The 9,339-nt window shown below is 67.1% G+C and overlaps 6 protein-coding genes across 6 annotated transcripts in view; 3 read left to right on the top strand and 3 right to left on the bottom strand.

The window, feature by feature from the left end:
• Window positions 1–1,379, top strand: part of F751_4431 (ATP-dependent zinc metalloprotease FTSH 10, mitochondrial) — a gene marked incomplete at both ends in the record, with an annotated part of 6,985 nt that extends 5,606 nt beyond the window's left edge. The window contains 2 exons of the mRNA XM_011401826.1: window positions 20–1,166; window positions 1,373–1,379. Coding sequence (XP_011400128.1) covers window positions 20–1,166; window positions 1,373–1,379 — 1,154 coding nt within the window. The remainder of the gene's footprint in view (window positions 1–19; window positions 1,167–1,372) is intronic.
• A 357-nt stretch (window positions 1,380–1,736) lies between these two features.
• On the bottom strand, window positions 1,737–2,515 carry F751_4430 (60S ribosomal protein L23; the record flags this gene model as incomplete). The annotated part of the gene is made up of 2 exons (XM_011401825.1): window positions 1,737–1,933; window positions 2,290–2,515. The coding sequence occupies 2 exons, from the start codon at window positions 2,513–2,515 to the stop codon at window positions 1,737–1,739; spliced, it is 423 nt and encodes a 140-aa protein (XP_011400127.1).
• Window positions 2,516–2,520: 5 nt separating this feature from the next.
• Window positions 2,521–2,889, bottom strand: F751_4429 (hypothetical protein; the record flags this gene model as incomplete). Its single annotated transcript, XM_011401824.1, has 1 exon — window positions 2,521–2,889. The coding sequence occupies one exon, from the start codon at window positions 2,887–2,889 to the stop codon at window positions 2,521–2,523; it is 369 nt and encodes a 122-aa protein (XP_011400126.1).
• Window positions 2,890–2,945: 56 nt separating this feature from the next.
• On the top strand, window positions 2,946–4,674 carry F751_4428 (Mitochondrial inner membrane protein OXA1L; the record flags this gene model as incomplete). The annotated part of the gene is made up of 3 exons (XM_011401823.1): window positions 2,946–3,554; window positions 3,831–4,247; window positions 4,576–4,674. 3 exons carry the CDS (start codon window positions 2,946–2,948, stop codon window positions 4,672–4,674), a joined length of 1,125 nt encoding a protein of 374 aa, XP_011400125.1.
• A 238-nt stretch (window positions 4,675–4,912) lies between these two features.
• Window positions 4,913–6,152, bottom strand: F751_4427 (hypothetical protein; the record flags this gene model as incomplete). The annotated part of the gene is made up of 3 exons (XM_011401822.1): window positions 4,913–5,599; window positions 5,824–5,889; window positions 6,036–6,152. The coding sequence occupies 3 exons, from the start codon at window positions 6,150–6,152 to the stop codon at window positions 4,913–4,915; spliced, it is 870 nt and encodes a 289-aa protein (XP_011400124.1).
• Window positions 6,153–7,665: 1,513 nt separating this feature from the next.
• F751_4426 (hypothetical protein) lies at window positions 7,666–8,941 on the top strand (the record flags this gene model as incomplete). Its single annotated transcript, XM_011401821.1, has 3 exons — window positions 7,666–7,879; window positions 8,125–8,622; window positions 8,769–8,941. 3 exons carry the CDS (start codon window positions 7,666–7,668, stop codon window positions 8,939–8,941), a joined length of 885 nt encoding a protein of 294 aa, XP_011400123.1.
• Between the last annotated feature and the right edge of the window lie 398 nt (window positions 8,942–9,339).

Raw genomic sequence — 9,339 nt, 5'->3', positions numbered from 1 at the left:
AGGCTCCGACTTCATGGAGAGTGTTTGTCGGGGGTGGGCCCCGCGCGCGTGCGCGACCTGTTTGCGCAGGCCCGTGCCCAGGCCCCCTCCATCATCTTCATCGACGAGATCGACGCGATCGGGCGCGCGCGCGGGCGCGGCGGCTTTGCCGGCGGCAACGACGAGCGCGAGAACACGCTGAACCAGCTGCTGGTGGAGATGGACGGCTTTTCCACCACCGCCAACGTGGTGGTGCTGGCGGGGACCAACCGCCCCGACATCCTGGACCGGGCGCTGATGCGGCCGGGGCGCTTCGACCGCCAGATCAGCCTGGACCGGCCCGACATCGCGGGGCGGGAGCAGATCTTCCGCGTGCACCTGGCGCGCATCACACTAGACAAGGAGGTTGGGTTCTACTCGGAGCGCCTGGCGGCGCTGACCCCCGGCTTCGCCGGCGCCGACATCGCCAACGTGGTGAACGAGGCGGCACTGGTGGCCGCGCGCCGCGACCTGCGCGCGGTGGGCATGCCCGAGTTCGAGGCGGCGGTGGACCGCGTGATTGGGGGCCTGGAGAAGAAGAACAAGGTGATCAGCGGGGAGGAGCGGCGCACCGTGGCCTACCACGAGGCCGGGCACGCAGTTGTGGGCTGGTTCCTGCGCCACGCGGAGCCGCTGCTCAAGGTGTCCATCGTGCCGCGCGGGTCGGCGGCCCTGGGCTTTGCCCAGTACCTGCCCAACGAGAACCTGCTGGCTACGGGGGAACAGATGGCGGACATGATGGCCATGGCCCTGGGCGGGCGCGCCGCAGAGCAAGTCATGCTGGGCCGCATCTCCACCGGCGCCCAGAACGACCTGGAGCGCGTGACCAAGATGGCCTACGCCCAGGTGGCGGTGTACGGCATGAACGACGCGGTGGGCCTGGTGTCCTTCCCGCAGGAGGAGGGCGCCTTCAACAAGCCCTACAGCGACGACACCGCGCGCCTGATCGACGGCGAGGTGCGCGCGCTGGTGGCGGGGGCCTACCGACGCACCCTGGCCCTGCTGGAGGAGAAGCGCGGCGCCGTGGAGGCCATGGCGCAGGCCCTGCTGGAGCGCGAGGTGCTGGGCACCGAGGAGCTAGAGGCGCTGCTGGGCGAGCGGCCCTACCGCTCCGCGGAGCTGCGCAACATCGACAAGTTCAGGGACGGGTTCGCCAGGGAGGCGCCCGCCGGCGAGGCGCCCGCCGGCGCGGCACCTGAGCCGGAGGTGGAGCCGCTGGAGCCGCCGTCGCCGCCCCCGCCGCCGCCCAGCGACGGGCCCGGGGGAGGGCTGCGTCCCGCGCTGGCTGCTGAAGGTGGGGCAGCGGGGCCCAAAATCGTGGCTACCTAAATACGGGGTCCCGGGTGTGCTGCAGGGTCTAGCAGCCGGGGAGGTGGACGGAATGCTGGTCACCTTTTCAGCGTCGGATACCCAGTCCCCTCTTCCTGCTGGCATTCACCACACTCCGCATCCCCCCCTGTGCATTATTCTCTCTCATCTTGGAGTGTATACTGCTGCCCCAAGACTGCCTGGTGGAGCGCACAGCAGAGATGCTCTGCGCTAAATGTAACCCACGTTGCTCATCACCAGGCTCGCCCTCCATGCCCGCTCCCCAGCCGACGGGCAGAGTATTGTGATCCACTCTGCCGCCTCTACCGCCCCCTCACTCAACCCCTCATCACGATGCCCCCAAACATTGTGCTCCCGGCGAGAGAGTTACAGAGGGGGGGTGACAGCCATCAGACGATGGTGTTGGCGGCGGCGGCCACGCGGGGCCAGAGGTCGGCGCACTCCTTGGCCACGGGGCCGGTGATGGCGGAGCCCTTCATCTCGCCCTTGGTGTTCACGATCACGCCCGCATTATCCTCAAAGTAGATGAACGTGCCGTCCTTGCGCCTCCAGGCCTTGCGTTGCCGGATGACGATGGCGGGCATCACTGGCGGAGGTGAATGGGGAATGGGGGGAAGGGAGGGTCGATATGGCACGGGTACGTCGAGCAGAGGTGGTGCGGCATACGTGCATGTGTTCAGGATGGCCATCGCTGGTGGCGTTGGGGCGGCCGCCGCCTACCGGTCGCAGAGGCAGAACCTCTTCGAGATCTGCAACTGGCAGGCACACGGGCCATACGTTCCCGACACTGCCCGACAGGAACCAGTGGCAGGCTGCAGACCATCCAGGGCAAGGCCTACAGATAACTCATTCCGGCCTGTCCGTGATGTCAGCGCCAATCTCCACCCACATCTGCCCTCCACAGTACCCACGGCAGCCAGGGCCTCCCTCGCGCACTCTCACCCTTCTTGCGGAGGTCGGGCTTTCCCTTCTTGCAGGTGGCCATGATCATGTCGCCGGGCGCCGCAGCGGGCAGCCTGTTCAGGCGTGCTCCCCAGCCGTGCACGGAAATGACGTACAGGTTCTTGCCTCCGCTGTTGTCCGCGCAGTTCATGGTCGCAGCCACGGGGAGACCCAGGGTGAGGCGGAACTTGTTGCCACCCACTCCTCCCTTACGCTTGGTCGCCATGACGTCTAAGTTTGTGGAATCACCTGTGGGGAGTGAGGTGGCAGGCCCTGCTCCGTCAGTGGTGCAGGCGCGGGGAGAGACGGCGCGAGCTCCAGCACCTGGTCAATCGCGCAAGTCTCCTGACTGACACAATCCTCACCTTCTGATTGCCCAAAGAGGGCCTGGTGGTGGCCTCGGTGGGGAATGTAGCGAGCCTCTACGAGCCGACGGGACTCCTTGGTCGATCGACGCATGCCCCACCCCCGCCCAGCTCTACTGAAATGCTTGTCCAGCCTGGCACAGCGTGCACGTCTGCATCTGATCACGAAGTGCACACCGTCTGCCCACGTCGATTTCCATTGTATATAGATTGATAACCGCAGCCATATCAGCATTGTGGGGAATCCAGCTGCCGTGAGGCTGGGTCCTGGGTCCGTGCCCTCTCGGCCAGATGCGCCGAGCAGTGGTGCTGGCCACTCGCGCCTTGGTGTCCAGCTCGCAGCCGGCAAACTCGTTTACCTGGACATGCTTGGCTCTTCGGGATGCCCAGGCATCGAGTAGCGCGGCCTGGCAAGCTCTGGAGCGGGGACCCTCCGCCCGGTCATACTCCTGGTGGGGTGGGAAGCAGGCCGAGCCCGTCAGTCCTGCGGCCCAGCCTCTGCTGACCCCGAGTCTGGACGAGGCACCCGGGGCTGGTGTTGACCTGGCATCGCAGGCCTTGACCCCCATCGCTGCCGGCCCCTCGTCCTCCCTGCTGGACCCCTCGGCCATCGTGGACGCCGCCGCGGTGGCGGAGGCGGCCGCCATCGCGGAGGCCATGTCCGAGGTCTGGGCCCCCTTCCGCCCCATCACCTGGTTCTTCAGCGCCACGCACGACGCGGTGGGCGGCCCCTGGTGGCACGCGGTGGTCCTGGCCACGGTGGCGCAGCGCATCCTGCTGGCCCCCGCCGTGGTCTACCAGACCATCCACGGCAACCGCCTGCACAAGGCCAAGCCGGACATGCTGGCCATGCAGGCGGTGATGGCGGAGGAGACGGCGCGCGGCATCCAGACTCCCCCGGTGAGTGTGCTGGTTGCTTCAAGTGGAAGGAGAGGGCTGCGGGGGAAGGCGGCGCTCTCGCGGAGGGGGTTGCCCTGGCCCCCCCGGCTGGCTCCCAGGGCGCCGCGCCATGTGTGTCGGGGCGCTGAGTCCCAAATCTCCTGTAGACTCCTCCCTGCCCCATCCGACACCCACCATCGATCTCACCTCCATTCCATCCAAGCCCCCTCCTGCCTCGAAAGAACAGATCCACCGATCCCTCCTCTGCTCCCCCCTCCCTCCCCTGATACCTCGCAGCTGGTGCAGGCCCAGCGCATGCAGGCGGTGTACCGCGGGCACAAGACGGGCCCCTTCCGCATCCTGGTGGGCATCGCGGCCCAGATGCCCGTGGCCATCGGCGTGTTCTCCACCCTGCGCTGCCTGGCCGCGGCGCAGGTGCCCTCCTACGTCCAGGGCGGCGCGCTCTGGTTCCCGGACCTCTCCGCCCCCGACCCGCTCTACCTGCTGCCGCTGGCGGTGTCCGCCTCCTTCGCCGCCGCGCTGCGCTTCGGCATGGACGGCATGCAGCAGCCCGACGGCAGCGGGCAGACGGAGGCCATCAAGACCATGATGCGGTGGATGCCCTGGGTCATGGGCCCCGCCACCGCCTTCCTCTCCTCCGGCATGCAGCTCTCCTTCCTGGTCAGCAACGTCATCGGCCTGGCGCAGTCCATCGTCCTGCGCAGCGCCCCCGCCCGCGCCGCCATGGGCCTGGACCCGCTGCCGCCGCGGGGAGGCGCCGCGCCCGGCGCGGCGCCCGTGGCTGCCCGCGACGCCACCTGGATGCTGGACCCCAGGGGCAGCGTCCAGCAGGTCGTGGTGGGGGGGCCGGGGCCGCGCGCGAGGGCCGCCAGGCCCTCGGGCTCTGCCTTTGCGCCGCCGCGAAGGAAGGCGGGGAGGAAAGGGGGAAGCAAGGCGTAGTTTGCATGGGTGTGCACTCCTTGCGGCGGGGGGGGGGCCCCACTCCGCCGCACCCGACCCAGAAGCCTGCTGCCCTGCCCAGCGTGCCTGGGGTGTGCAGGCGGCACCGGGTGGCGGCTGGCACCTCCTGTACACACATGATGAGCAGTCAGCAGAGGGCGACAGTTTGGGAGCAGGGTGAGAGGGGGCACGGCAGAATCGACGGCGCAGTGTGTTCCCGGCGCAGGACATGGCGTTGCAGTCAAAGAGGTGAAAGAGGGAGTGATGCCGGCTGCAATGGCAGTCCTGGCAGGAAATTAGGGGGGGAGTGGGGAAGAGAGATTTGTGAAATGAGGGGGTTTGGCACCTGGCCCCGCTCTGGCTCCCATGGCACCGGGTGCCGCGGCGGCGCAGGCCGCTGCTGCCCGCCCAGCAGGCCGCTATTGCACGCCCAGCAGGGCCGGGACAGTGGCGAGGGTCAGCGCCACCAGGCAGGCCAGGCCCAGGATGGGCCCCAGCGCCAGCGCCAGGGAGAGGCAGGAGGGGGCGGCGGGGGCGCGCCCCACCGCCTGCCCCCGCCCTTGCGCGAACGCCTGGCGGCTGAGGGCCTCCATTCGCGCGAGGAGGAGGTGGGGCCGCGCGATGCCCAGCACGACCATGAGCCAGTCCAGCGCAAAGTTGCAGCGCAGGGTGCCCGTGGCGTCGCGGCCCAGCAGGCGGCGCGGCACGGCGGGTCCCAGGCCCAGCGAGGAGAGTCGGAGCAGGGTGCGGCCCAGCGCGCTGACCCGCGCCTCCACCGCCGGGTCCCAGGCCCTGCTGGCGCAGGTGGCGGCGTTGGCCGCGGCGACGACGGGCAGCGTGGCCGCCACGATGCGCCAGTCGTGGGACACCATGAGCGGGTGGGCCAAAGTGGGGAAGGCCAGGGGCAGGGCCTTGGAGGCCAGGAGGATGAGGGGGAAGAATGCCGCGCCGGTCTCGGAGTTGAGGCGCGGGAGGATGCCGATGTCCTCGCCGCCCGCAAACAGGCCGAGGAGCCAGAGGGGGCTGAGCCGGACCACTCCCACCACCCAGGGGCGGGCGGGGACGAAGTAAGGGTCGGGGAGGAGGGTCAGGATAGCCGGGGCGGCCTGTGCATGGCGACGAGAGGGAGGGGGGGGGAGTCGGGGGGGATATCTGGGGCCGCAGCCGGGGGTCAGCAGGCTGTGCGAGGGCGCCGCGCCATCGCGAGGGGGGCAAGGAGGGGTGGCGAGGTGGGCCTGCATGCTTCCTCCCACCACAAAGCGAGCCACAGGCCGGCCCGACGCCGCCGGCGGCTGCATGCAGTGAGGAGCCAGCCGGCACCAGAGCACACCTCATTGAGCACGGCCAGGCCGACCATGTACTTCTTCTCCCCCACCAGCCTGATGGCGTGCCGAGCCTGGGGATGCAGGGTACGTCTGAGTCGGTGCAAGGTGACACGCCGGCGCCCACTCCCCAGGTACGGGACTGCTCACCCCATCTGCGCCATGAGAGGGCGACCCACCGGAACACCCCTCTATGCCATCCCACACAGCCCATGCTCACCAAGCCAATCATCCAGAGCATGATGGTGACAGTCGAGCCAATCCTGTCCCATCGCCTGCAGGACAGTGCCCTGAAGTGCCTGTACGCCTTCTCCGTGGAAGAATCCTCAAATGGCATGCCGACGAGGCTCACACCCCGAACCTCGGGGGGTTGGGCTCGCCCCGCCGGCTCCATGACGCCACGAACCCAGGGTGTATAACACTATCGCCCCAAATATATATCCGTGGGCCAGACGGGTTCCGGGAGGTGCTGCTGCGCCGTACTGGCGTGCGACAGCCCGCTTGACCAGCGCAGGCAAGTGCGTGTCTAAAATGTGTGTGGCAGCATGCAATTTTAGCTATTGAGAAAGCAGGGCGAAGGTTTGGAATGGGTTTCTGATCCATTGATGGGGACATGCCGGATTTCCAGATGTTTTGCCCGAAATTTGCGCGCTGCAGATTTGAAGAGATTTACTATTGTGGATGGTCCCTGGGGAGACACATAGTTTCGCCCAACTGTTGACGACACTCTTGTCCGAAATCTAGCATTGTGCACTCGCTGTCGCAGGACCGACGGCCACAGGGTGCTCGGCGCCCCTTCAAAATCTTCCGACGCCTGACTTTAGCATCTTGTTGAGGACACACACAAATAAATTCAAGCAGAGAGTTTGGGAGTATAAGGAATTTAACATGCTTGCAGACTTTGGGACAGACAAGTGTCTACATGGTCCGCGCACGCACGTAGAGCACCCCAGATCTGGATCGAGTCGGCCATCCTGAGAAAAGCGATTTGAAGGAGATGGCAGGAACATGCTCCCCATATAAATCACCCCCAGGCTGTGATACTTGCAACAATCGATCGAACGGAGCATATACGGGCCGGGCCTGCCGTGGAGTACGATCGCAAGGCGCAGCTGAGGGCCATGTTGGCATCGGCGGGCGCACACGCTTGTAACGCATCCTCCTACACGTCCCTCAGCACGCCTCGGGGGTGCGATAGCACACACAATGCTGCCGTGAGGTTTGAAGACAGAGAGATCGTGGATTTGACGCACTTCCACGCCCTTCAGTCGGAATGGACGCACTCGGGCCTGGTACCGAAGGTCTCCGCGGTTCGACCCCGGCCGATTTATTGGGGGGAGTTATTACTGTGAAGTATGAGGTATTGTTCCCCCGTGTCGTCGCGAGAAGTCAGAGACTATTCAGACTCTCGAGCGGGATCAAGGGGTCAGAAGCGTAGCACGTCCACGAGGAGTTTGCTTCCTCGGCTCCCGATACAAGCCCTTGGCCTTCCTCACGCGCTCAAGTGGACTGGCGTAGGATAGCTTCGACCGACTACCAAAGGTGTGAATCCACAAGAATTCCATATCGAGGCTCGAGGACGGCAGTTTGAGGGCAAGTTGCTGTGCAAGGTAAGACCCCGAACTCTCATCCTGGCCGGAGGCAACCCTACCGCGAAGTCACACCGTCAGGACGCAATCTCCGGCCATGGGTGGCTAGGGGGGCATGAAGGCAAGGATCTTCGTCTAGTGTCGACAAATATGCTTCCGACACTGAGCAAGTCGTCCATCCCTGCTCTGGAAGGTTCTGGCGCACCCTCACCCGAGTCCTGGGCGAGGAGGACGGCGAAGCCCAGCAGGCCCCAGCCTGCCATGGGCTCCACCCCCGATGATCGACTGCTAGAGCTTGAAGAGAGCGAACTGTTCGACGATCTCGAAGTTTCCACCAACCAGCCCACCCCCGCCCTCGCCATCCCCCCTCGGCCCTCCCCGCCCGTCCGACCGAGGGCGGCACTCTCGGATGCGAGCGGGTCATCGGACAGCGAGGACGATGGCATCGTCCTGGACTCCGACGAGGAGCTGTCAGGTGGGGCGTCAAAGACGGTCGGAGGGTCATCGTGAACATGAGGTGGGGCTGCATGGTCCTGGCGGCAACCCCGCCCAGGCCGCTGTGATGCCCTCCAGTACCCTCCTCACTGTCCACACCGGGGTCCCCGGCCACGCCTCGCCCTGCCCCGATATGACGTGCGCCTGCCCATCCCGGGTGCTGCTGGCCCTCACTCATTCCTGAGCACTGACACCCCCTCCCACACACGCGCACACACCCTGCAGAGCGCTGGACCCGGGACGAGACGTACTCGCTGCAGTCCAGCGCAGGCCAGGCCAACATGAGCCCCTCCATCATGTCCGGCGAGACGGGGGCGGGGCGTGCGCTCCAGCCCCAGCCCGTCCTCATGCCCTCACCCTTCTTCGTCCCCGGCTCGCTCCCCTCGCACGCGGCAGGAGGGCCCGGCGCGCGCCTCGCCCGCCACATGTCCAACGTGGAGGCCAGCCTGGCGGGGACCGACGCGGCCTCGGCCCTGACCCTGGGCACCTCCATGCCCATCTCCATCCCCATGATGCCGCGGCCGGCCAAGCCCGCTGCGCGCGGCGAGGGCCCGCGATTCGTCCCCCCCCACCTCTTGGCCGACGGCGAGGGGCTGGGCCCCGAGACCGACGTCGCGGAGCTGCTGGGCAGCAGCCGGCTGAGCCCCACCACCTCCTTCCGCCGCGACAAGCTCACTACGCGCAACGCCATCATGCGCGCCACCGGCTTCCTCGAAGTGCCAGGTGGGGGGGCATGGCGCGGGCGCGGGCCCGGAGGGTAGACGGGACACGCGTGCAGCAGAGGCATGCGCACTAGCATGCCCACCCCCTGGCGCTGGAGGATTCGGGCCAGAATCCTCTCCACGCACACTCACTTGCACACTGCGCAGGGCACGACATGCCGCCCCCCGTGCTGGAGACCGTGATCGAGACCGACTTCCAGACCGACTTCCTGACGCAGTCGGCGCTGGTGGGCAGCGTGCCCATGCGGGCGATGGCGCGGCCGGGCCCGGGCCACCGACCGACCTCCTCTCTGACGGCCATGCTGGGGACGCCCAGCTGATCGAGGGATGGGCGAGGTGAAGTGGGGGACTTTTCCGATGCCTGGCGAGGCCGGGGGGTTGCCAAGGGCATGGCCAGCCTTCGCGGCCAGCCTCAGCCTGCGACCGCCACCCCGGCTGTGGCAACAGGAGAGCGAGCGTGCAAGCCCCTCAATTCCATGGCTGGAGGAGCTCGCCACCTGCGGCACCGGCCTGAGTGGGGGCGGTGCCGCCTTTTCATTCCGCAGCCGTTCCTCGACCCTTATATGCGCCCTCGAGCGCGGCGAGGGTGGTTGCCGCGGAGCGCCCGTGAGACTGATGCAGCAATGTTCAGCGTCCTACCCTCCGTCGTACCCCACGTGTATCGCCCCCCCCTTTTTGGTATGGGGTGGAGCTCTTGTCATGCCTGGCCTCCCCTTGG

This window comes from Auxenochlorella protothecoides (assembly GCF_000733215.1).
Source record: "Auxenochlorella protothecoides strain 0710 unplaced genomic scaffold scaffold53, whole genome shotgun sequence".
Lineage (NCBI taxonomy): Eukaryota > Viridiplantae > Chlorophyta > Trebouxiophyceae > Chlorellales > Chlorellaceae > Auxenochlorella > Auxenochlorella protothecoides.
The sequence above is the reverse complement of the archived record's forward strand: the minus strand, read 5'-3'. Positions and strand labels throughout refer to the sequence as shown.